Source organism: Eleutherodactylus coqui, chromosome 6, assembly GCF_035609145.1.
Source record: "Eleutherodactylus coqui strain aEleCoq1 chromosome 6, aEleCoq1.hap1, whole genome shotgun sequence".
NCBI classification, from domain to species: Eukaryota; Metazoa; Chordata; class Amphibia; order Anura; family Eleutherodactylidae; genus Eleutherodactylus; species Eleutherodactylus coqui.
Genome location: NC_089842.1, coordinates 203,828,367 through 203,855,497, shown reverse-complemented (window position 1 = coordinate 203,855,497; position 27,131 = coordinate 203,828,367). Strand labels below are relative to the sequence as shown.

At 41.9% G+C, this 27,131-nt stretch overlaps 1 protein-coding gene across 5 annotated transcripts in view; it reads right to left on the bottom strand.

Annotated features, from left to right (window-relative positions):
- Positions 1 to 1,418: 1,418 nt before the first annotated feature.
- Positions 1,419 to 27,131, bottom strand: part of EXD1 (exonuclease 3'-5' domain containing 1) — a 111,574-nt gene continuing 85,861 nt past the window's right edge. For 3 of the 5 annotated variants that reach the window (XM_066608634.1, XM_066608632.1, XM_066608633.1), the window contains exons 8-12: positions 26,377 to 26,481; positions 21,188 to 21,268; positions 9,560 to 9,703; positions 4,795 to 4,986; positions 1,419 to 1,720 (exon numbers count right to left, since the gene is read on the bottom strand). In XM_066608634.1, coding sequence (XP_066464731.1) covers positions 1,595 to 1,720; positions 4,795 to 4,986; positions 9,560 to 9,703; positions 21,188 to 21,268; positions 26,377 to 26,481 — 648 coding nt within the window. In that variant the 3' untranslated portion in view covers positions 1,419 to 1,594. The remainder of the gene's footprint in view (positions 1,721 to 4,794; positions 4,987 to 9,559; positions 9,704 to 21,187; positions 21,269 to 26,376; positions 26,482 to 27,131) is intronic. The other 2 variants (XM_066608636.1, XM_066608635.1) reach the window with 2 other exon arrangements.

The following is a 27,131-nucleotide window of genomic DNA, read 5'->3' as shown; positions in this document are numbered from 1 at the left end:
TTTTCCATCAACATACTTGTGTGAGGGCTCATTTTGTGCGGTACATCCTGTAGTTTCCGTCGGTACCATTGTGGAATACATACAACCTTTTGATTGCTTTTTATTGCAATTTTTCTTGAAGACAGAGTGACCAAAAAAAACGCATTTCTGGTGTTTTTTATTTGGACAATATTCACCGTACAGGGTAAATAATGCATTACTTTGATAGATCATACTTTTATGAACACAGCGATACCAAATATGTATTTTTTGTTTTATTATTTAGATTCTTTTATTGTAAGTATGGCAAAAGGTTTATTTTTTTAATTACTTTTATTTTTTTAATAATTAGTAAAACTTTGTTATTATTACATTTTCTTGTAGTCCTCTTAGAGGACCACAATATGTGATGCTTTGATCGCTCCTGCAGTATGATGTAATGCTATGGCATTACATCATACTACAATCTGACAGGCAGTCTATCAGGCCACCCTGTCATGTTCCCACATCACTAAGTTATGGTGCTGTTTTGGGAGACAGGTGTGACAGGGAGTCAGGTGATATATTTTTTATACTCTCCTGCGATGTTGTCCTCCAAAGATCGCGCGACCCTAGAAAATCCGACTCTTTTCAGAAACTTGTGCTCATGCTCTATTATACAATTCTATTGAAGAAGTGTACTTACAGGACTCTGAAAAAGTACCCCTGATAAGGCAATCAGGCAGGAATGCTGCCTTTTAATAGGTGGTGCTGTAGAGGCATTGTTTCAAGTGAGTGACCCTACCACAGAAACTGCTTAGTAGGGGGATGCAGACAATCCATCACAGTCACTGATGATAATTACACAGCTCCTGTCACACAGTTATAACTGAGGAGAACAGCTCATCCTCCTGATTGTATACTTCTGGTCTGTAGCCTATTTATTTGAAAACAACACAAAATGGCGGTGTTTTTCCTGAAGCAGAGGTGGTACATTCTCTAGCTAGTCATGTAATGCTGTGCTGATGCATCGTGGGATTGAAGTGAGAGAAAAAATCTCAGCATCAAAATGGTGTCTGATAAGCATCAGACAGGGGAGCTGCACTGCATGGAAATGACTGCAATACACATAGGAGACCTCAACAGTGTGACAGGTAATTAGATGAGAAGGGCAGGGATGGAAAAATGTGTTTTTGCCGGGGTAGCCCTCTAGTAACACTTATTCTCATTTTAGGTACCAAGGTTTTGACTTCCAGACTGGGCAAACAGAATGTAACACTACATACTGTCAAATATACAGCACCATATTCTCATAATATTTTTTTACCCAGATTCATATGCTGAAAGACCTCAGTGGAGACATACGAAGTGCAGTGCAAGAAGAACCCATAGAATTCTGATTTTACCTACCCCTTTCTATTTTTTTGTAAGACGTAAACCAGAATAAACAGAAAATAATAGAATTTTCAATTTGTAGTGAATTATTTAATTCCAATGCAAATTAAAAAAAAAACTGAACATTTTTATTTGTTCTGTGAATATATTGCAATCAAATCAAAAACTAAACCACTTTAAATCACCAGACACTCTTATTCAATACTGAAAACGTTCCATGAATGTAGCACCACCCCATCGATTATATTTCAGCCCTTATAAGGAATCCCAGGCTGTTAACTTGATATTCTTTTAAGGCCTTTTCTCTTCTCCTTTGCTGCAATACACAAAGTTGTTGAAGTTCTTTTGGAAGCTCGGAGGAGGTGGTCTGTTCAAGAATATGAAAAGAAAAATCTCTGTAAAACTTAAGTCTGGAGTTTATATACAGTATATTTATACAGTATGCATTACAGATTAACACTACTTTTACACAGCACAAGTATTTTACAAACATCTCGTTAGAGCAAGCTGTTTGCGCAATATTTGTGAAGTGTTAACGCATCCAGTTTCTAGATCTGATATTGCGAGCAGATCATAAAATTATCCTTGGTTTGCAGCTGCATCTGCCTGTGTAAACAGACTGTAATCAAAATACAAACAACCACCTGTCTGTGAGTTACATGCTCCTCCCCTGATCACATGAGGGCGACATCAAAGGTCCTAAGACATACAGTACCTGTGATGTCACCCTCATGAGATCAGTCACTTGGGATCCGTGTCCGTGAGTTACATGCTCTGCCCCTGATCACGATGGTGACATCATCACAGGTCTTTCATTCCTGTGCAGATTACAGGCTGTCTACATCCCTTACAAACCCCCCACAGCCTCAGTTTCTATGAAAGACTAACGAACACCTGTCTGTAAGTGAGTGACTGTGTGAGTTACATGTGAAAATGCCACCATCATGGAATCAGTCACCGGGGCTCTGAGCGCCGCCCCTGATCACATGACTGTGATGTAATCACAGGTCCTTCACTTTATTAAAAACCTGCAGAGCCCAACAGCAGCCATGTGCTTACAGGACCTGTGATGATATCACGGTCATGCAATCAGTCACCTGTGTGCGAGGAGTCTGGGGTCACGTGACCAGGGGATGATCAGTGTTTACAGGGTTCTGCTGTGCTGGTTGTGATCCCTGTTGTGTACAATAAAAAATGTATGTAGCAGGGCTATATGTGATGTATATGTAGCAGGGTTGTGTGTGTGTGTGTGTGTGTGTGTGTGTGTGACGTGCATGTACCAGAGCTGTGTGTTTGACATGCATGCAGCAGAGATGTGTGGTGCATAGCGCCACCAGAAGCATTGGTGCTATAATTTCCTAATAATTACCAGTCACTAGCGACCACTTGTCTGCCTGACCGTTTGAAGGAATGCTGCCATCCAATAGGTGGCGCTACAGAAGTATTGTTTTATTTTCCTTTTTTGCAATGCAGCATAAAGACAGGGCAAAAGCAAAAATTGTGAGTGTTTAATGCTGTGATTTCGCCAATTAATGACTAGCTATACATTAAATTACATGGGGATTATCAGTACTATCTAACAGATAAACTGGGCTTGTTGCCTATAGCAAGGAATCAGATATCAGCTTTTCATTCTTAAACTATCTGGGTGCAGATGAGACTCATATTTTACTTTCAGTGACCTCTTTCTAAATCTTTGTATTTTAGCACATTTTTTTAGGCCAGGGAAGTGATGGGCCGTATCCATCTTGAATGGATGAACTAATGAGCATCCTGGAAATCTGCTGACAATCCCTTGGTGAGAGAGAACAAGGTTCACTTAAAAGGTGCATGTAGCCTTGATTGCTTTTGGCATTATGTTTTGAGGTGCAGTTCAGGTGTGGAATGTTGTATGTGTGGTGCATTACTCTAAGAACATGTAGCTTGTACTGTCTCTACAAGGATAACATTCATTCCCAGTCAACAGCTTCCTTGAGGCCATTAATTTCTTATTGAATATTCCAGCAAGTCACATTTCCCTATATTTCTGTTCCAGTTGAGCGCAGGAGAGGAGTAAGCTTTAATCTGAGATTAGTTGGGGGTAGATCAGAATCAATGTCAGAAAATATTTTTTACAGTGTAGTAAAGGCTTGGAAAAAACTTCCTACAGACGTGGTTGGAAAATCAACAAAAAATGAATTCAAGCATGACTGGGATGAGCATAGATCTATACTAAGAGGAGAATAAAAATAAATTAATATAAGAGCAGACTAGATGGGCTGTGTACTTTTTTTTCCATCAACTTTCTATGTTTCTTGGGCAGACATATCATTGCCCCCCCAATAATATACATTTATATATGCTAAGTACAGAAACAAAACATTTGTGTTGATCTGGTCATCTGGGATAATGAAAGCCAGGGTATGGGTAGGCTGCGTATGGTGATTACAACTGCATTCAAAATGGCACTCCTTCTCCTGCTGTGATCCACATTGAGTTTTTGGCGTAAAGATACAAATTAACAGAGCTTGACCAATCCTATAAATAAGAAAAATAAAATGCAGAGTCCACATAAGCGGATGCAAACAGACTCAAGGATGTAACAGTTACCAGATCTCTTTACTAGATATCTATAGGTTTAATTACTGTCTGCCCTTAATTAATGTTTTAGATTCGTAATAAAATATAAATACTTTGTATATGCCTTTATTTAAATCTGTTTCAATGGATTATTTATTACACTGTAGAGGATGAAAGACCAAGTGGTTGAATGATTCTCATAAGTTCAGTATTAATGTATGTTGGCATGTGATGGATTTACTGCAGAGCAAATACAAACCAAATGGTGCGAATTTGGATGCAGATTCGCCAGGGATTTCACTCCTTCAAATCCACAGCAAATCAATCTTGTGTGAACACGGCAATAAACCTATTAAAGGGATGATTCTGGCTTTAGAAAAAATATGTAATTTTACGTGCATATTGCATAATTTCTTTAAATAAAAATCATACACCTCTTTTAATCCCCTGTTGCTCCAGAACTCCATGTCCACATACCAAACAGGGCTTCATTTACATTGGTTAGAGCTGTAGTTTGCTGTAAAAGCATGCCCCAGCCAATCACGAAGATCACTAGAGATTGGCTGGAGGGCTCACGGGCTGATACAGCATGACAACGATGTCCAATGTAAACAGAGACCGGCGGGGGACCATGGACTAGCGGCATTGGAGTACCAGGGAAATAGAAAGGGATAATGATTTTTTTTTTCCCTGCAAATTATGCCCTATGTAGGCAAAAATAGTATTTTTTATAAAGCTTTGAAAATGCCTTTAATACTTGTACAATATTTTTGTAATTGCAGAAATATAGTCATTCCAAATGAACCATAAAAGTGAACTTAAGAGCTTACATTTTGAATTATGATCAACATTACTAGCTTTCATGAATCAACTGCTAAATACCTCAGAGCTGAGAAACACATCTGATGTTCTTTGGCAACATGCATTAAGATAACCATCAACCAACAATGTATAGTCCGCTAACATAGCATCCAGCATGGATAAGCGCAGAGACAAGAGGTACATTACTTCCAGCGATAGTAGCTTCAGTGCGGCAGTTGGTAATGGACGATCACACCAGATATTTGGGTTGTCCTGTATAGAAATATATTCCATATTTTAAGCAAAAAAAAAGAGAAATACAATTCATATTCAAAACTAGAATTTGAAATCTATGGCTTTTTCTTGAATTAGACGCGCCAGACATGGGAAAGCTAAGATTCCCAATAGTCTCGAGAGAGATGGAAATGCTAATGTAAAAGAAAATCACGGACCATAGGCCCAGCCCTTATAATGTAAAGCTCATTTAGACAAAGGGATAAAAAACACACTTCTTTATTAATTGTTTAGCAGCCAGAACATATATGATGTGTTTCAAGGACACAGCCCCATCCTCAGAAATGGCTGGATAGAGTACGGCGGTATTGCAGCATATACCTCCCACTGTACTCCAAGGGAAGAAGAAGCAAATCCGGCACTGGACAGAATTACCTGACAGCACCCTATTAACTATCTAAGAACTAACTTAGTATTTCGATTACACCCTTTTATAGTAATCGCAACCCAGCCGTGTTGTTGGCAACAGCTGCACGCCAGTCATAAACCCGGGTAAATGGGGAGGGGTAGGGAAAGCAATAGCAAACTATTCCACCACTACTGCCAAAATATTTCATGAATCAAAACCAAATGTGTCCAAATATGGTGCTGGAAGGCAGGCACCCTGGACTGAAAAGCACTGATCAAGCCACTAGGGAAAAACAAGAACGAAACTCGAATAACTTTGGCACTAATGACGCGGGCCGGTCAAAGCCATTTGGAAACCGGTCTGCTGATGCAGCTACAAGCAAAAAGTTTCGATTGCGTTTCTCAAAGATTTACAACATCGGCACGTGGAACGTCCGTGGCATGAACACAGGCAAATTGGAAATGCTACAAAATGAAATGGGACGGCTCAACATTGATCTGTTGGGTATCAGCAAGCTTCACTGTACAGGCAACGGTTTCTTCAATAGCGATGATTACACCATTTTCTACTCAGGCAATGACACTATCAGACGGAGTGGCATTCATTGCAAGCAAGGCAGTCGCCAAAGCAGTCCATTGTTTCAATGCCATAAACGATAGAATCATATCCATAGGCATCAATGGGAATCCTTGCTCAATCACAATTCTGCAAGTTTATGCGCCCACAACCGATGCAACAGATGAAGACATTGAAAGATTCTATGCCGATCTCCAGCAAACAATCAATCAGACCCTTGCCAAGGATATTGCTTTTATAACAGGGAATTTCAAAGCGAAAATCGGCTCTGGAGAAGGCCTACCTGTCGCTGGCAAATTCGGTTTGGGTGAGCGGAATAATGCAGGCGACCGTATGGTCCAATGTTGCACAGAAAATTCCCTATCGATCATGAACACATGCTTTGAGCAGCCGAAACGCCATTTGTACACATGGATGGCCACAGATAGCATGCATCAAAACCAAATCAACTACTTCCTATGTCAATTGCGTTAGAAAAGCACAATTCTGGTGAGAACACTTCCGGGTGCAGACTGCGGCTCCGATCATCAGCTCCTAGTCGCAAAAATCAAGGTCAGATTCAGCATCAAAAGGTCACCAGCAATACTCCGTTTCGATGTAGTCAACATCCTTTCACGATATGCAGTCGAAGTAAATAACAGATTTGAAACACTCAGCACCATCGGAAAAGACCCTGATGAATTATGGGAGCAAATCAAATCCATCACACTGAACACAGCTAAACAAATAATCCCCTTCAAAAAATCAGCAAAACAACCGCAATGGCTATCAGATGAATCCATCAGAATTGCCAACAAGCCCCAAGCAGCTAAAGCAGCGGGCACCATCATTGAATTCAGACAGCTAAATGCGGAATTTCAAAGAAAAGTCAGACGAGACAAGAAGCGCTACTGGAACAACCAATGTGCAGAACTGGAAGAAGCAAATCAGCAAGGCCACACCCAAGCTCTCTTCCTCCAGGTAAAGGAGATCCAGGCACCAACCATCAAAGACTGGGATGGCAAAATATTACAAGAAGAAAATCAAATCAAGCATAGGTGGCGAGAATATACAGCAGAGCTGTATGCAGGCGATCAGGAAGACAACCCGTTGGATGACGTACATCAAGTAGAACAAAAAACGGTCATTCTCGAGGAAGAAGTCGAATGGGCCCTGAAACTACCAAACAGGAAAGCTCCAGGCATTGAGCACATACCAGCCGAACTGCTCAAACCAGTGTCAATCAAGATCCTAACCGACCTATGTCAATAGATCTGGAGCTTCAAGATCTGTCCTCGTCACACTTCCAAAAAAGGTGATGCTCAAGAATGTTCCAATTGCTGCACCATCGCCCTCATAACTTAAGCAAGCAAAATTCTTTTACAGATCATACAAAAATGCATTGCAACAATTGTTGAACGGAAACTGCCGGACGTTCAAGCTGGCTTCCGCAAAGGACGTGGCACCAGAGACCAAATCGCAAACCTGAGCTGGATCATTGAAAAGTCCCGGGAGTATCAAAAAGATATGTGTACCTGTGTTTCATCGACTTCAGCAAAGCTTTTAATTGTGTCGAACATGACAAGCTTTGGAAGTGTCTGAAGCAAATGGGATGCCCAGAACATATTGAACAGCTTATAAGGTTGCTTTACAACAACCAAGATGCAACAGTCAGGACAGTTTATGGAAACACGGATTGGTTCGGAATTGAGAAAGGTGTATGGCAAGGTAGCATTCTATCACTAGTCCTTTTCAATCTGTACGCAGAAACGATCATGAGGCGATGCAATCTGAACGAATCAGAAATTGGAGTCAAAATCGCTGGCAGAAATGTCAACAACCTCCGATATGCAGAAACAAGTGCAAAAGGAAAGCGAAGGCATGGGACTGTACCTCGACAGCAAGAAAACGAAAGTCATGACCGCGGTAAGCAACGGGACAGTGAACATAAAAATTAAAAAAGAAGAAGTCGAGACGGTCCAAGATTTCATCTTTCTTGGATCCAAAATCGATTGCAATGGGCAATATGGACCTTAGATCAAGAGACGGATTACACTTGGTAGGATTGCAATGCAAGGAATGGAAAAGATCTGGAAAAGCAATGATATCAGCATTGCAACAAAAAACAGACTGGTCAATGCAATCGTCTTTCCCATAATGACATATGGTTGTGAAAGTTGGCCGCTCAGAAAAACAGACAGAAGGAAAAGTGATACGTTTGAACTATGGCACTGGAGGAGAATGCTATGGATACCTTGGACTGCCATGACAATGAACAAGGTAGTGTTAGATTGCGTCAAACCGAAAATATCACTAGAGGGCAAAATAATTTTTGGCCGCGCGAACTCACCACCTGTATCAAACAGGATGCAGTACACCAGAGAGCGATTGTGAACAGCACAGTTTGTAACACTTTACCGCGTCCAAAACATAACATGGCATGGCATGTATGATTGAATAATTCGGTAACTGAGTGTTCAGGAAAGTAAATTACAAAATCATAATGTGGGTCAAGAGGAGTCTCATCTCATCTTAAGGAAAACACCAAAAAAGTGTGTGGAGACATATAGGGGTGAGTGGGTCGTAGAATGGCATTGTCTTTCCCCAAGGAGAGCACCCAGAACGAGAAGGGTGCGAGAAGACACTTGAGAGGTGAGTGAGGAGATTTATACTGCCATGCATGCTCCTTTGTGTAATTTATGCAAATAAGGAAGATTGAACAATACCTCTGCAGCGCCACCTACTGGATTGCCCACATCACAGGCCTCTCACTAGTAAAGCCAAAAACCTATTGCACTCTGATAAAGGGCAAACACCCCGAAACAGCGGTCTGTTTATGGCTTTCTGGCTTGCTTACCTATTCCCAATCATTGTTTTACAGACATGTTAAACAGTTGTTTATTGATTTGAAGGAATACTATCATCCAATAGGTGGCGCTGCAGAGGTATTGCTCCAGAATTATAATGTATATATTATATGTGGGGGGAAAAAAGGAACTAAATCGATTGATCAATACTTCAGTGATTTTCCAATGATGCTTTAGCTACTTGGAGAATTTTAAAAAGGTGCAAGATATGTGTTGGCAGTACTATAATAGTCAAACGGATTGTCTCACCTCAGGCAATCTGGCATATCTAGGAGTATAAAGTAGTATTTTATTTGAGAGTACTAAGGCCGGGCTCACACAAGCAGGTCGGATTTTGCATGCGGGAGGCCTGTAGCGGATTCTGGCTGTGAACCCAGCCGGTGACCCTTTTCTTTTGCAAGCGTGAAGGAAAATTCAAATATACATGCCTTTCAATGCCCACGTTTTACCAGAAATGGTCCACGAGGATGCCAATCGAGGAATCTGCAATTCAAATCTGGTCAAGTGTGCCCTGCTTTAGTATTGTCGTCGATTCCGGTGATCACTCTCTACTAGCTCAGATAAACACTATCTCACTTCTTAGTAGTGTTTCATTTTTACTGCCATAGATAAAAAGCAGTCCTAGACTGATCAATATTCGCTGTTTTACTGTTCTTTTCATATGGGTTATGCTCTAGATTAAGGTTTTCTAAACTGATTTATGGCAAAGGGAGAAATAACATTCTGGTCACTAATGTAAATAAAATATGACAAAATGTTGCTTCTTTTCATAAACACTAACCTTCATTAGTGTTTGCTTGTACATTAAGAAGGAACCGTGTGATGGTGACAGTTTGAGATATTGAGTCAAACATTCCTTAACTGTACGTGCGCGACTAGGAAGAAAGCCACCCGTTTCCAATGAAAATAAGTAGACATCAGCTACCTACAAAACATAATACACAAATTATAGCAATATTAGTATACAATGTGTTATCTAGGGTCATCATAAAATAATATGGGATTAATATGGTGTTACCAATGCATAATTTGTAATAAATCATTTGTGGTTAATCTATATATATATATATATATATATATATATATATATATATATATATAAATAAATAAATAAATAAATAAAACTAGCTGATATACCCGGCTTCACCCGAGTTAATTTGGTACTGGTGTTATATGGTGTTCACACGGAAAATCTTATAAAGTCGTGGTTACTTTAGATACCGAGGAAAAAAATATGTTCACCATTTTGCATAGTTCTTTGCGTTACCCAGGAAACACCACATGGAGGTAACCATGCGACGTATATAAAATAAAAAATAAAATTAAAAAGATTTGTAAAAAACAAAAAAGAAAACAATAGAATTTTAAAAGGAAATAATTCCTTGTTAAAACTAAAAAGGTAGTTTTTTGAAAATGTCACCCCACAGAATGTCCACCTCACACACGCTGCTCATAACACACAGATCAGATAGATTCCTCTCAGTGTATAGGCAGATAGGAGAGAGATTTATCTCAGACTGTATGTGAAAATGTCATCCCACGGAATGTCCACCTCACACACACTCCTCATTTTTACTCTGAAAGGTAACGCCCCTTTTTATTCAGATTCCTACCCAGACTGAAGGTTGCAACCCCTTGTTATAGTTAATGGCATACTCCATCCCAGCAGTCCATGTCCACTTCCTTTTGTACTTTACAGCCTTTCAATACATACGACAGTCAGTTTTATTCCTGTCAGTATATACTCCTATTTCTAAATGTGTTTTGTTTTGCTGAGAAGATAACTGTCTCATATATTGCGGCGTACAGATATGTTATTAGTTACATAACATAGAAATGGTCATGCCAAATTTCAAGTTTGTGCAGTACAATGTGTGTTATTAGTTACATTACATAGGGGTCACTTACTTTTATGCATAGGATTGAATAATCTAGTTGCAATGCTTTAAATTTCCAATATTTAGTACGCAAAGAATGGTCATGGCAAATTTCACATTTGTGTGGTAAAAATTTGTGTAATTATTTGTTGCATCGGTAAGTGAGAGAATTAGATTACGTACGTAAAATTTGGACGCTAATTCTTTTTCGCTTAGAATTGAATAATCGAGTTGGGACCCATTAACTTTTCCTATTTATGACCTAATCAATGCTCGTGACAAATTTCTATGACATTAGGAAGTGAGAGAATTAGATTACGTACATAAAATTTGGACGCTAATTATTTTGCGCTTAGAATTAAATAAATCGAGTTGGGACCCATTAGCTTTTCCTATTTATGACATAATCAATACCTGTGCCAAATTTCAAGTTTCTATGACATTGGGAAGTGAGAGAATTAGATTCGGTACGTAAAATTTGGACGCTAGTTCTTTTGCACTAGAATTGAATAATCGATTTGAGACCTATTACCTTTCCTATTTTGGACATAATCTATGCTTGTGCCAAATTTCATGTTTCTACGACATCAGGAAGTGAGAGAATTAGATTCCGTACGTAAAATTTGGACACTAATTCTTTTGTGCTAGAATTGAATAATCGAGTTGGGACCTCTTTACTTTTCCTATTTTGGACATAATCTATGGTTGTGCCAAATTTCATGTTTCTACAACATCGGGAAGTTGGAGAATTGGTGGCGAGTCAGTCAGTGAGGGCTTTCATCTATATCTAGATAAATAGATAGATAGATAGATAGAATGTATGTATGTGTGTATGTGCCACCATAACTCATGTATACATGGAGCAATTTCAACCAAACTTTGTATATATATAACTCATCCTATGGGGTCTAATTTGGGGGGATAAGACAGTCCCACAACCCCTGGGGGGGGGGGGGAGGGGGGGGAATGCCAGAATTGCACTTGAGCAGATAGTTTTTATTTCACAGTCTTAAATTACACAGACGACCTCCTCCTCATCCTACACTAATCTATTACACAGACGACCTCCTCCTCAAATACTAATATATTACACAGACCTCCTGTTCGTCAGATTTTATCTTACACAGACAACCTCCTCCTCTGCTCCAACTACCACACAGCTTCCCACCAGCACTAAGCTACTATGTACCACACAGAAATGAGCCCAGCACCCACTCTTATGAAAGCTGTCCAAAAAGGAAATCTGTGTTGCCCACAGCAACCAATCACAGCACAGCTTTCATTTTGCCTCAGCAGTATAACAAGTAAAAGCTGAGCTGTGATTGGTTGCTACTGACAACAAAAATTAGAGGGGAAGTCAGTGAGTTTTTGATTTTTAATTAATGACAGTATTACACAGACCTCCTGCTCCTCATATAATATCTTACACAAACAACCTCCTCCTCAAATACTATTACACTCACGACCTCCTTCTAATATACCAATATATTACACAGACGACCTCTTCCTGATCATATACTAATATATAACACAGACGACCTCTTCCTGATCATATACTAATATATAACACAGACGACCTCCTTCTCATATACTAATATATTACACAGATGACCTCCTTCTCATATACTAATATATTACACAGATGACCTTTTCCTCATGCAGTTAGTTATTACACAGTTGACCTCCTCCTCATATACTAATATATTATACAGACGACCTCCTCCTCATATACTTATTACACAGACGACCTCCTCCTCATATACTAATATATTATACAGACGACCTCCTCCTCATATACTTATTACACAGACGACCTCCTCCTCATATACTAATATATTATACAGACGACCTCCTCCTCATATACTTATTACACGGACGACCTCCTCCTCATATACTAATATATTACACAGACGACCTCCTCCTCATATACTAATATATTACACAGACGACCTCCTCTTCATATACTAATATATTACACAGACGACCTCCTCCTCATCATACACTGATATATTACACAGACCTCCTGTTCGTCAGATATTATCTTACACAGACAACCTCCTCCTCTGCTCCAACTACCGCACAGCTTCACTGCAGCACTAAGCTACTATTTACCACACAGAAATGAGCCCAGCACCCACTCTTATGAAAGCTGTCCAAAAGGAAATCTGTGTTGCCCGTAGCAACCAATCACACCTCAGCTTTCATTTTACCTCAGCAGTATAACAAGTGAAAGCTGAGCTGTGATTGGTTGCTATTGGCAACTAAAATTACAGGCGAAGTTGGTGATTTCTAATTACGCCAGTATTACACAGACCTCCTGCTCCTCAGATAATATCTTACACAGACAACTTTCTCCTCCTCAAATACTAAGATTACACAGACGACCTCCTCATATACCAATGTATTACACAGACGACCTCCCCCTCATATACCAGTATATTACACAGACGACCTCCTCCTCATGCATTAAGATATTACACAGACAACCTCATCCTCATTATACACTAATATATTACACAGCTGACTTCCTCCTCATATACCAATAAATTACAAAGACAACCTTCTCCTCATGCACTAAGATATTACACAGACCACCTCCTCCTCATGCAGTAAGATATTACACAGATGACCTCTTTCTCATCATATACTAATATATTAAATCAGTACACACAAATATATATACATACATACATACATACATACATACATACATACATACACACACACACAATTTAAATTCTTTTTGTGTCTAAAAATGAAATGCACGGGCAACACCGGGTAATCAGCTAGTTCGTAAAATAAATCATCAGAGGGACCTGTTTGGCCAGTAGTTTCCGTTTTCCTGCTCCCAGAATATGGATCAGAAACTAAAAATTATACACATTAAATCACCTTTTTTTTAAATTAAGGAAGCACAAGTATAGCCAAATGAGTCGTTCAGTACAAAGAGTCTGTGAACAGCAGGGATGACACTGGGAGTGAAATATGTCAAACCTTGAAGTGTATGTACATCTATGAAACTATTTCTTTACTGCTCCAAAGCATTTACAATAATAAACTTTTTTTTTAAAAATATCCTAAAGTTTTGCATCTGAAGCTCATATAAAAACCTATGTAACTCATAGTTAGACTATGAACAATTTACTCTGATCCTATAGTCTCTTTCATTTATTCCCTATCTCTTGCTAACGTATGTTTAGAAGTAGTACTGTAGTACAGAACACCTTTTGGATACAACCTAGCATTTAAATAGACTGTGTCTCACGGCATTGTTTGGAATGGAAATTTTGTACATAAAAATCGGGTTTTTGAAAACTTTGGGAAAAAAAAGTACTGCATCTCAAAGCATAGATTAGACTTACATTACCAGAATTGTCTATTGCCAAGTCCTCACATCAGGAAATGATGAAACATTCTATAGATTTTATTTATTTTTTCACTTTTACACAGTAAAAACACTTTTTTTGGGAAAAAAAAAATATATAAGAGACCTATAACTTTTTTTTCTATAACTGACCAGTAGAGATTTAGAGAAGAGAGTCGCCGGGATCAGGACCTACAGATAACAGGATTGTGGTTTCTTCTAACCTCCCGTGAATCCTCCCTGTCACACAGTCTTGAGTTTTTGCACTGTTCTACTGCTGGCGTGTATTGATGGATTGTAACCAAGTTATTTTCAAGTAAACGAACTTCACCTACCGTTCCCGGTTTTGCTCAGAAAGTTAAATCCTGTGTGGACTCTTTATTACCAACAACTGGATTCACCACAGAGGATGGAACGGTGGTGTCACGCGTGGCACAAAGGACTAAGGTAACCCAGCATTGGGTTCCCCTGTGTAATAGCCTGCAATCTCAAGGCAGGAGGTGCAGCAAAGAAAGGAAGAGACCCTGAGGAGCGCACGGCATGGCCGCCGGCTCTCACAAGATGGCGGAGCTGCCGCCCAACGCGAGCAGGTAGAGAGCAGGGGGCGTTAAGGGGGGAGATTGCACGGCGAGTAGAGGGAAGTTTAGGCAGGGACGAGCGTAGGACCACCGCAGGGGGGGGGGCGTTGCACCCCCGCGCACAGCTCAGCGAGCAGCGCAGCTAGTAGGGCCTTCACTGCACAGAGGAGCGATAGGGATAGAGCAGCGTCATTTGAAGGTAGTGGGAGCCTGTTTTCAGACCCCAGTCCAGAAAGATCACCAGGCCCGCGCCCCTGCAACCCCCTCCTTTCACAGAGCGATAATTGGCCCGGATGTCCCCCCTCATCCCCCCTACGTGCGGCACCCCATGGATCCCACCGCGAGCATGGCCAGCACAACCCACTCCGGAGCATTCCTTCTCGCGCTTCGTACCCCGCCATACCCGGTTCCCATAGGCTGGTGTACATTAACCCCAAGCATGTGAGTTCCCTAGCACACACCGAGGGATACTCCTCTTACAGCACCCAGAGTCACGCCGGCAGTAACCGCCAGGGTCAAGGCGCCAAGCGCAGACAGAGGGAGAGAGTCAGGCGGGAGCGTTACCAGAAAAGGCGAGATAGCGAACAGGGTAGGATAGGGTCGCAGAGGCATGGCGGTAGTCCTAGTGCGAGTAGGGCCAGCGAGGGAGACAGGTGTATGGCTTCAGGGCAAGAATACCAACTGATGACACCCGCCGGCCGGCGATTTCGCCTTCAACCTCCACGAACATGGAGCTCATACGCCACAGGAGGCGGGAGCTTTCGCAGAGATGGCCAGAGCAGGGCCACGCTGGAGCAGCATTTTCAAGGAGGGCTCGAGAGGCTACGCACAGGGTCGCGTGGCAGCCCTCGCCTTCACAACACAGGAGCATGGAGAGAAGACTGTCGAGGACCTCTCTTGGCATCGCCGGAGGTCGGTCAAGCCGGTGAGTCTACATACATTAATGCATGGAAAAATGTCATGGATCCTGCCAAGGCGGCGGATAGAGGTGATCTAGTACGGTGTTATAGTTCCTGTTGAGCAAGGTTGATCGAACAGAAGGGCTTTCAGTGTCCTGCAGTTCGCCAGGGGGCAGGGGCTCGCCTGCGGGTAAGAATGGTGTAGGCTCAACAGGTGGTGATGTGGCGGACCCCTTAGAGGGGCTAAAATACGCCGACTCTTTGTTCTGTGGTGTTGCCCCGTTGGGGGTCGGTTTGTCTGAAGAATTATTAGAGAAAATTCGTAAAAGAATTTATGTGGATATTTGGTCCTTGCTATCGGCGGACCATGTTATGGTAGATAAAGAGCGCGTTTCCGAGCGCGGAGCGGAAAAGAAGCCGAAGGTGGCTAAAACATTTGGTAATTGGTTGCAGGCGTATACGGTGCTGGCATATGTGACATGCCAGCATCAGCCTAAAAAGGTCCGGAACTCATGGTGTACCTCAACACCATTTATAGCGCATATAAATTGCACGGCGGCGTGGCGTGGTGGTGATACGATGAAGATTTTTAGGCACCGCGTTTCGGGTGTAAACCACATAAGCTGGGCGTCTAAAGCAACAGACGTATGGATCCAGCTTATTCTAGCCCAGCGCCCCCAAAGAACGTCCTTTCAAGGGGGTGCCGCAGGGGGCAGTCAACAGCCACCTGCGGTGGCGAGACCCAATGGCTCCTGTTGCTTATACAACGAGGGCCACTGCCGTTTTTACGCCACCTGTAAGTTCAGACACAAATGTTCTGTCTGCCGGGGCCAGCACGCTGCAATTCGGTGCTTCAAAAATCAAAGAACAGCCACCACTGGGGGCGGTGTCAGTGGAGCGCCGCACCCCAGTGAGAAGCAAGTTCCTGTTTCAGTGGTTAGACAAATACCACAGGAAACGGGAAGCAAAAATACTTAGACTTGGTTTTTCCGTCGGCTTTGTTATTCCGTTCACTTTTCAGCCAGCGTCAACGTTGAGCCCCAATTTGAAGTCCGCTATGGACAATTTAAATCTAGTAAGGGAAAAATTGCTCAAGGAAGTAGAGCTGGGCCGCATGGCCGGCCCTTTTGAGGAACCTCTTTTCGCTAACTTGCGGGTTTCCCAATTGGGGCTAGTACCCAAGGAGGAAGCCGGCAAGTTCCGCCTGATTCATCATTTATCCTTCCCAAAAGGGGAGTCGGTAAATGATGGAATTTCAAAAGAACAAGCCTCAGTGGTTTACACTTCGCTTGATCAGGCTGTACTTCTAGTTAAAAAAAGCGGGTAAGCGTGCGCATCTAGCAAAAGCTGATATCGAATCGGCTTTCCGGTTATTGCCTGTGCATCCGGGATGTTTTCACTTGCTGGGCTGTAAAGTGGACAACCAATTCTTTTTTGACATGTGTTTGCCGATGGGGTGCTCCATTTCCTGTTATTACTTTGAGGTATTCAGCTCTTTCCTGGAGTGGATGCTCAGGTACGAGTCGGGCATCTCATCAGTGACACACTACCTGGATGATTTCCTGTTTGTTGGTTCAGAGTCATCAGGGGATTGCGGTATCTTGTTAGATACGTTCCGGCAACTCATGCGTCACGCTGGGGTTCCGCTATCCAAAGAGAAGACCATGGGTCCGGTAACCCGGCTTACTTTTCTCGGGATAGAGATAGACACGGTCGACATGGTCTTCAGACTGCCGGCGGATCAAGTAGCTCGGCTGCGGCAGTCGGTAAAAGAAGTGTCATGCTGCAAAAAGGCTACGTTGCGGCAGGTGCAGGTCCTCCTGGGTTTGTTAAATTTCGCGTGTAAAGTGATACCCATGGGCCGCGTTTTTTCCAGACGGTTATCCTTGGCGACAGTGGGTGCCAGAGAGCCCCATCATTTCATACGAATCACGCAAGGAATCAGAGCTGATTTACACATCTGGCGAGTATTCTTGGATACTTTCAACGGGCAAGTGGTGTGCCCGAAGGAAAAGTGGTCGGGCTCTGAGCTGTGTTTGTTCGCCGACGCGGCCGGGTCGGTTGGTTTTGCTGTTATTTTCCAGAACAACTGGTGCAGGGAGTCCTGGCCAGGGTCGTGGTTGGAGAGGCAATGGAATAAAAATATTACGTTGCTGCAGTTTTTCCCTTTGGTGGTGGCTTTGGAATTATGGGGCGAGAAGCTCTAGGATCGTAAGATTTGTTTCTGGTCAGATAACGCTGCGGTGGTCCACACGTGTATTTACGAGCAAAGCATGTACCGGGTTATAACAATGGAGCGGCTGACGCACTCTCTCGTTCGCAGATGGAGCTATTCAGGGAGCGGCACCCACAGGCAGCTGCCAAGGGGGTACGCTGCCCGCCTTTCTTATGGAGTCTGGCAGAAGAGAGTTGCTGAGGCTGGTGGAATCCTCGGTGGCGGTTGCAACATGGAAAACCTATAAGGCGTTTTGGTCGACGTGGTTGGCTTTTGCTGGGGGCAGTATGGTTGGGGGCGACGGTGCCCGCGGGGGAACCCTGGATATGTTATCATCTTTACGGGCAAAACGGTCGTCGGTAAACGTAGCAAAAAGACATTTGTCAGGTGTCGCGTTTTTATTAAAATTACATGGCTTTAAGGATGTTACCAAAGACTTTGTCTTCCGTCAGATTGTTCGCGGTTGGAAGAAGGATAAGGGGCGGGTAGATTCTCGTCGCCCCATTACATATTCAGTTCTGAATAAATTAATGGACGTGTTGGAATTCACATGCACAAACGGTTCGGAAGCGTTGTTGTTCAGGGCGGCTTTTTTACTAGCCTTTTACGCGGCGCTCAGGATCAGCGAGTTAGTCCCCGCTAATAAGAAAAAACCTGGAGGCCTTCGCTGCAACGACGTTATCATGACAGACGGGTCCTTACGGGTCCAAATCAGAAAATCTAAGACTGACATTTACAGTAGGGGCGAATGGCTATCGATTAGCAGTTTGGGCACGCGCTGGTGCCCGGTGGGCACGGTAGGACAGTATATGGCTAATAAGGGCCAGAGGGAGCAATTTTTGGTGCATTCCTCAGGCCTCCCACTTACTCGGTTCCAGTTTGCGTCGGTGTTTCGCACCTCGTTACGGGCAGCTGGCTGGACACTCCTTCAGGATTGGCGCTGCGACTATGGCTGACGCAGGCGGCATGAACGAAGGTTTAAAGAGGCTGGGCAGATGGAAATCCCAGGCTTACAAATCCTACGTGAGGCCGGACTTGATGGTCGAATAACGCTGGGTTCCGGTTTAATATATTTGGGGATGAAGTTTTGTTTTGCGAAGTTTTTTCCCATTACGGGGTTTTTTTCTTGTTTTTCTCTGTTTTATCTTCCCAGCCAGGGAGCCGTGGAGGGTGTACATCATTGGCCATTCTTACATTTATTGGGTGGAAATGAGGGCATCGGTAAGACCAATGGGAAAGAATTTAGGCCTGACCGGTACGTCCGTAACGTGGCACGGTGTACGGGGGCTGCAATGGCCCAGATTGCTGAAAATAATAATGGATATAAACAGGACCCCCCGGAGGGTGGTTTTGGTCGTGCATGCCGGGGGGAACGACCTTGGCAAAATAAAGCTGGCGGATCTCTTGGTGATAATGAAGCAAGACATACTTCGTTTTCGCGACTGCTTTCAGGAATCGATCATGGTATGGTCAGACATAGTGGCAAGAAGACACTGGATTGGAGCGAGAGACCCAGCGGCAATAGAAAGGGTCAGAAAACTAGTCAATTTGAAAATGACGCAGTTCGTTCGCTCATTAGACGGTATTGCGGTGCGGCATTAGGAGCTTGAAGATATGGAAAAAGGAGCATTGAGGGAGGACGGCGTCCATCTTAATGAGGTCGGATTGGATACTTTTTTATCAGGTTTGCAGGATGGAGTTGAGGCAGCTTTAGCTCAGGTTGGTGGGGTGGGACGGAATGCGCCATAAGGATACGGCACATCCCGTGTGGCCTGGTATTTATTCCATGCTGGATAGGATAGTCGAGGAAGGTTGGCAAGCCAAAGGATCGGGGCTTACGAACGTCCTCTAGGACGGTTTACGGACTCAGAAGGCTAACCTTCTTACAGCATGGATAGTTTTTTGGGTTTGAGAAAAGTTAAATTCTTGAGTTATATGAAAATTTAATAAAGCTGTGGCCTACCCCACATTTTATACAGCAAGAAGTTGTAAACGTGTTTGTTTGATAAGATAAGTCAACAAGTAGTTAAAGTTATTGTCCCCAGTCTCGTATGCCGTGAAATGGTTAATGAGACGGCATGTGACTGGGGTCTAGTAGAAAAGGTAAAATGAACGTCAGAGGGGGGGGAGGAGTCTAGACAGGAAGAAAGGGGGAGGGAGAGCGGAAGAGGACCTCAGACAAGCGACACAAAGAGAAGAGTGAAGACGGCAGCGGTGAAGAACGCCCGCCCACCCGCCCTGGAGGGTAGGGCTAGTGAGAATAAAGAGATTGCTTGAGGAGTAGGAGGTTGGAAGTTGTCACAGCTGGTTTTAGGCCTGGTAGTTATTCCATGCTGGATAGGATAGTCGAGGAAGGTTGGCAAGCCAAAGGATCGGGGCTTACGAACGTCCTCTAGGACGGTTTACGGACTCAGAAGGCTAACCTTCTTACAGCATGGATAGGTTTTTGGGTTTGAGAAAAGTTAAATTCTTGAGTTATATGAAAATTTAATAAAGCTGTGGCCTACCCCACATTTTATACAGCAAGAAGTTGTAAACGTGTTTGTTTGATAAGATAAGTGAACAAGTAGTTAAAGTTATTGTTCCCAGTCTTTACCATTAGATCAGTGTTTCCCAACTCCAGTCCTCAAGGACCCCCAACAGCTTATGTTTTCGGGATATTATACAGAAAAAACACCTGTGGCAATGTCTGAGGCACTAATGATAACTACATCACGTGTGCAATACTGAGGAAATTCTGAAAACATGACCTGTTGGGGGTCCCTGCGGACTGAAGTTGAGAAACACTACATTAGATCACAGCTCATTCATTCATCATTTATGTAACGTACATATTGCTTCACAGTTGCTGATGACACAAAACTAGGAGGAATAGCTAGCACTAGGGAAGAGAGAGAGCATTCAAAAAGATCTAGAAAGGCTTTAACAGTGGGCGGCGACTAACAATGCTATTTAACAAGAAATGCAAAGTCCTACATCTGGGCAAGAAAAATGACAAAAGCACATACAGAATGAGAGGAATTAGGCTAAGCAGCACATGTAAAAAAGACTTGGGCATACTAATAGAACATAGACTGAATATGAGTCAACAATATGATGCAGCAGTCAAAAAGACAAACACAATTCTGGGATGTATTAAGTGAAGCATAGAGTCTAGATCAAGTGAGGCAATAATCCCCCTCTACTCTTCCTTAGTCAGACCTCATCTGGAATACTGTGTCCAGTTCTGGGCACCCCACAAAAAGCTATGTAGGAAGAGGTTTTGAATAAATGCATCAAATTCGGATTAGATTACTTATACTGAACAACTCTCAGAAATATCTTATCTTTTACTGATTTATCATATTCAAAATATCGCTGTAAAACAACAAATATGTTTTGTAAAGTGGAAAAGAATTTAATAAAAACATTTAAAATAATATCTATATTCAGTGCATTTAGGATTTTCACTTGAGCATTAGCATTTCAAAACATACCTGTGTGTCAAAGACATTGGCAAGTACCACACTATATCGCTGAGACAGAAAATTCCCAAGCCACCGACAGTCATGAACAACCTAAAAACAGAAATTCTTTTTCATTTCAAAATCTTTCATACTTGCCCTTATTGAATGTGTTTTACTAACAATTCAGTAAATTGAACAGAAACACGTAAGGTGGCATGTAGATTAGTTAGAGAAATACGTAGTAAAGCTCCGAAAGACGTGAACTGCAAATTTGACACCAACTCTTTGTCCTGAACAATTACTCCTTTAATATCCGGGTTGGACTTTAAAGAGACTGCGAGAGGCTCAATGCATAAAACAAAGGAGAGAGGAGATAGGGAATAACTTTGCCTATTTTATTTTTTTCTAGAGGAAGCTTGAGATAACTTGGCTGGGGGGGGGGGGGGGGGGGGGGGAGAGTAATAAAGCACTTTAAAGCCGCCTGCAGACGGCCAGGTCGGATCTCGCAGCAGGACCCGACCCGCGCCCCTGCAGGGACCAGTGTGGCTCTTACCTGCTCCCACAGCTCCGGCTCTGTGATGTGCCGGCTGCCGGACAGCCGACTCATGCGCAGAGCGGAGCCGGCCCGGCACTACTGACATTTCTGTGCGGGCCTCTGCGAGACCCCCACAGAAATAGAACATGCCGCGATTTGTTTTCCGCGTTTGTTTTCACACGGACAAATCATGGCTGTGTGCATAGGATTGCGTTTTGCAATGCAATCCTATGCAGGCGAGCATGGGCGGAAATTCTGCGGGAAATCCCGCTGCAGAATTTCCGCCCGTGTGCAGGGGGCCTGACTGTTGTGAGGAAGGGACCAACAATTCCATAAGCCCTCCAAGCATTTAACATAAACGTCCATCCCAGGCGATCAAACGCTTTTTCAGCTTCAAGGCTTAAAAGAAGAGCAGGTTCTTCAGTTATATTTACAATATCTATTAAATTCACTGCTCTCCTTGTGTTGTCTCTCCATTGCCTACAAGATACAAAGCCCACTGGGTCCTTGTGGATAAGACTAGGTAGCCCATAATTCAAACATGCCACAAGTATGGTTTGTGAATATTTTTCAAATCAGAATTAAGGAGGGCAATTGGTCTACATGGTTTTTGTACCACAGATGCCTATGAATGGAGCATTAGGGTTGTTATGGAGAGTCAGCTAGGAAGGAATTAAAAGAGGAAGACAAATCTAGGCAATAACACGACTGTAAGTTTTATAGTACAGGTACAGTAGTCCATCAGGTCCTGGAGATGTTCCATTAGGAAGGTCTTTGATGATTTCCAAAATTTCATTTTCATGAACAGGCTCATTAAGATTGGGCAAGGCTTTGGCTCGTAGGTGGGAAGTTGTCAGGAAGTTTTATCTACTTTATGGATGGCGAGTACTTTCAAATGTGCCCTAGTATCAAGTAATTAAGATAACGAGCCAAGTTTAGCATAATGTAGGTCTCCTAAGGACAGCATTATGGACTTCCCAGACTGAAAATTAGACAGAAACAGCCCCCATTCATTTGAATGAGAGTATTCACGTGTCTTATTCTTGTGCAAATAAAAGCCAAAAATAATAATGTCAGCGTGTGGTGTCCGCACATTGGACAGCACATGGACAGGATGTCTGTGTGCTGTCCAATCCAATTTGCAACTGAGAATATCAGGCACAACGTTTTATTAGTCCATGTGCATGTACCCAAAATCTCAAAGTAGGATTTCAGATATTCTCTGAGCCTACTTGCTTTACTGCGGCCTCCTGAGTAAGTGCTCATTAAGTCTTCAGTGACATGTGCGTATGGAAGCAGAAGATTTATGAGATATTATTGCGACATATGGTCTGACCACATCATAGTATTCCTCTCGGTGGATGATAAAAGACGCAAGGTTGCTCTACGACCAAAGTAGTCAATCTGTGCATGTACAGTACCATGAGGAGGTAAATAGAATAAGAAAGATTTTTTGGTGGAATGGTTAATCCGCCACAGATCATATAGGCATTGTTTTCTAATGCCTTTGTACATCACCCTTAAGGCACACGGGTTGCTGCTCTTTGAAGAAATGGCCAAAATTTAAAAATACAATATATCCAATATTTTATATCAGTTCATTATAAAACACAAATGTGCAGCTGGTAATAAAAAAAAAAAAAAGGAAATGAAGGTCTTTAAAATTTCAACAGGAATTCATCCACTGATAAATTCACATCAACGGAATAGGAATTTAGGAATTATTCCTTCAGAAGAATGATCAGTGACATCAACTTATACTGGCAATCATAACCAGGATTTTATGGGAGAACTGAAAAAGTATCAGGAAAAGGGCATACATTACATGACCTACAAAAACAAATGTGGCATGCGCCACACTTAGTGGATTTATTTACTAATAAACTACTAAACATTTATGGTCAAAGTGCAAATTTTGTACAAATTTTAAAAATTATTCCTTTAGAAGGGGTGATTAATGGCCTCAATTTATTTAGGCAATCATAGCCTGGATTACTTCTTTGGTGGTATGGGGGTGCACTTGTAACTTATCACTGGTATGCACATACCAAGATTGCTACAAACACAGGGCTAGCGAGAGTTGCATTTGTTGCTCAGCAAGTACACTTGCAGGTGGCCGGATTCCGGAATACACAGAAATGAGCTCCTACACAATAAGGCCAGCGGTACACGACTAGATTGGATTTCGCATGCAGGAGCCTGCAGTGCAATTAGACCCTGTGACCAGCCGGCATCCGCACATACCTGACATTCTTCTCTCTTTTTCTTTACTGCGGATGGCCAATTTTTAAATCTCTGCTTTTTCCATGTTGCAGTTAGGCGATGACACGAAATCCATGACCTTTCCGCAACGTCGGGTCGAACGGCTTCCATTGACTTCAATGGAAGCCGTCCATGCAGAATCTACACTGAAATGAGCGGAAAAAAAATCGCAATTGATTTCCGCTCGTGTAGAGAAAAAAAACGCTTTTCCATAGCATGCTATGGTCAGTATTTGCTGCCGAATCCAAATTCAGAAGCCCGCAATGCAAATCTGGCCACGTGCAGATAGTCTAAGTGGTCTTAAAAATAACATTTAGGGCAGATTTACTAATAATGCCTAGTTAGTAGAAAGTGCAAACTTAGACCAGACAGTCTTAAAATGCACCCGACTGATCTCAGTGTCTCATGCTGGATGATAAATGTAGCGTGACTTTAAGCAAACTAATAGGTTGGTATATTTTATGCCAAATTTTGTGCAAATCCTGGCGCACAATGACACATTTAGGCCACATGCCTTTATCGAACAGTGAAAAAATAGTCTGAAATTCCCTAATTCAAGACAGTTGAGATTCTCGGGCAGGGTGACAAGGAAAATAAGAAAAGTACAGCAGGGCTCATTGATAATGTGTGGGGACTTTAATGTCGTAGCTGATGTTTCCTTAGATTCAAGCCATACAAGAGGTAGCAGGGGATTCACATTGTCGTCGTGGATACATAATGATCTTTTTGATGCATTCAGAGCTATGAATGTGAATTCTAGAGAATACCTCTTCTACTCATTCAGACACAAATCCCTGTCAAGAATTGACATGCTCCTTGTAGATTTCCAAATTCTTAATAAATTAAAAGAAGCAAAAATAGGTGTAACCTCATGGTCCGACCATGCTCTGATACACTAAAATTCAAACTAGGCCCCTCTGTCCCACTATTTAATAGCTGGAGAAACAATACGTTCCTAATGAAGATCCCAAAATTTCTAAAGAAAATCAAGGATACGATCGTGGGATATTTTCAACATAATGATACCCCAAGTTAGCAAACTTACTGTTGGGAATAGAGAACGTCCCTCGACTGTTCAAGAAGTTTACTTCACATGGACTTCTGGCCATGAAACTTTTAATAGTAAGGCACTGGAGATCCTATCTCACGCCCACTCTAACAGACATAACCCTGATGCTATCAGAGCACATGGCTATGGAAAGAATTTTTGCTCTCAGACAGAATAGAGTACCAGAGTTTAATGTGGTGTGGGGCCCCTGGATAGACTACTTTAAAGCAGACCTTATGGCTATAAGGTTAAACCCGTAGGAACAAAACCAGACCTTGAATACTGGAAAATGTGATGATGAATAAAAAAAGAAGCAGAAATAGACAAATTTGTGAAACAATGGAATAAATCATATATCCTGCTATCCTCTACATCCCCCCCTACCCCACTCCCCCATGTTTCTCCCCCCCCCCCCCCCCCCCCCCTCTCTTTCCTTCCCTTTCAAAGTAGTTATAAATGCGAATACCACCTTTGGGCAAGTTTTGTTACCTTGTGCATACTTTTGTAAAAGAGTCTTTTCACTTGATGCATATGCTACTACAACTACCAGTGTATGTATAAGTATGTTTTGCCTAATGACAATAAAAACAATTGAACAATAAAAAATAGTCTGAAATGGTCTAAAACACATTAAAAATGTTGTGAAAAATATGCAAGATAGTTTTTCCAGCACATTTTTTTACAACAGAAAACAGTCAAATATTAAATAGTAAACATGTCCTTTACTTTGTGAGGGATCAAGTCTTGGAATTCGTTGTCCAAGAACTATAATGAAAAAGTCATAAGGGGTAAAATTTGTTTCATGGCCTGAAAATAAAAAGGCTTTACAATGTGTTTAAAAGGATTTCTCCCAAAGTGGATGGCCCATAAACTAAACTGAAAATAAGTCTTGGAATTAACTGTTTAAGAACTACAATATATTGACAAAAAAAACTTTAAATTAACAATTGTTTCACCATTTGAAAAAAACCAACTACAAAACCTCTCCCAAAAAATTCCTCACCACCTGGGGAGAATAAACTAAATGAAACTATACACTGACTCCCTAAAAAGTATCCTCATGCCTTTACCAATTTTGGTGTTGCATAAACGTTAATAATGTCAAACCATATGTTTCAGAAGAGCTGTAGTTAGAGAGCCCTGGGTGTATTAGACACATAATGGGTTAAAAGCAGGAATCCTTCCTATTTCTTGACAGGAGTGGCAAGGACTGGTTGAAGGAAGTAGCCCTCTGGAAGCCTTTGGACATCCTTGGGCTCAAAGGATTGTCCAAATGCAGTGGACTCGAATTAGAAACGCTCAATTACTTGAGATGGTATTCAGGGAAAGCATATTACACAGAACATAGAAAACAACATTGTGCAAAGTTAGAACCTTTAGGATGCCTTTATCTTCAAGCACCATTTGGAGTCCATTCTTGAATACTCTAGGTCCCAGAAGAAGAATGTCAAAAATATAAACACGAAATTTAGTTGCTACCTGTCAAAAACACCAAAGTCAGTAAGTAAAAAGAAAACAATGATGTCTGGGTAAATTTAATATTCACATGAATAAGAATACATTAATTCTACACAAGTCAAATGATAGAAAATAAAGCAGACCCTGACAAAATTAAAAAGGTGGATCAACCCATGTTCATGACAAGGTGTTTAAAATGTGTAATTAAATAGGTAATCCAAACTGCTTGAAGGCTTATGTTTTTCTCAACAGCATACTGAAGTCCAGGGCTTTAACCCCTTAGCGACGGAGCTTTTTTTGCTTCTTTCCAATTTCGTTTTTTCCTCCTCCCTTTTAAAAAATCGTAACTCCTTTAGTTATCCATCAATGTCACTGTATGAGGGATTGTTTTTTGCGGGACAAGTTGTATTTTTCAATGGTGCTATTTATTGAACCTTATAATGCACTGAAAAACCTTTTAAAAATTCTAAGCGGAGAGAAATGGAAAAAAAAAACGACATTCCACCATCTTTCGGTGTGCGTCCTGTTTCCATGGCGCACAAACTGCAACAAAAATGACCGGATAACTTTATTCTATGGGTCAGTACGAATACTATGATACCAAACTTATATAGTTTTTTTTTTTTTGCAGTACTATTTGTATTTTTTTTCAAAGATATTTAATTTTTTTA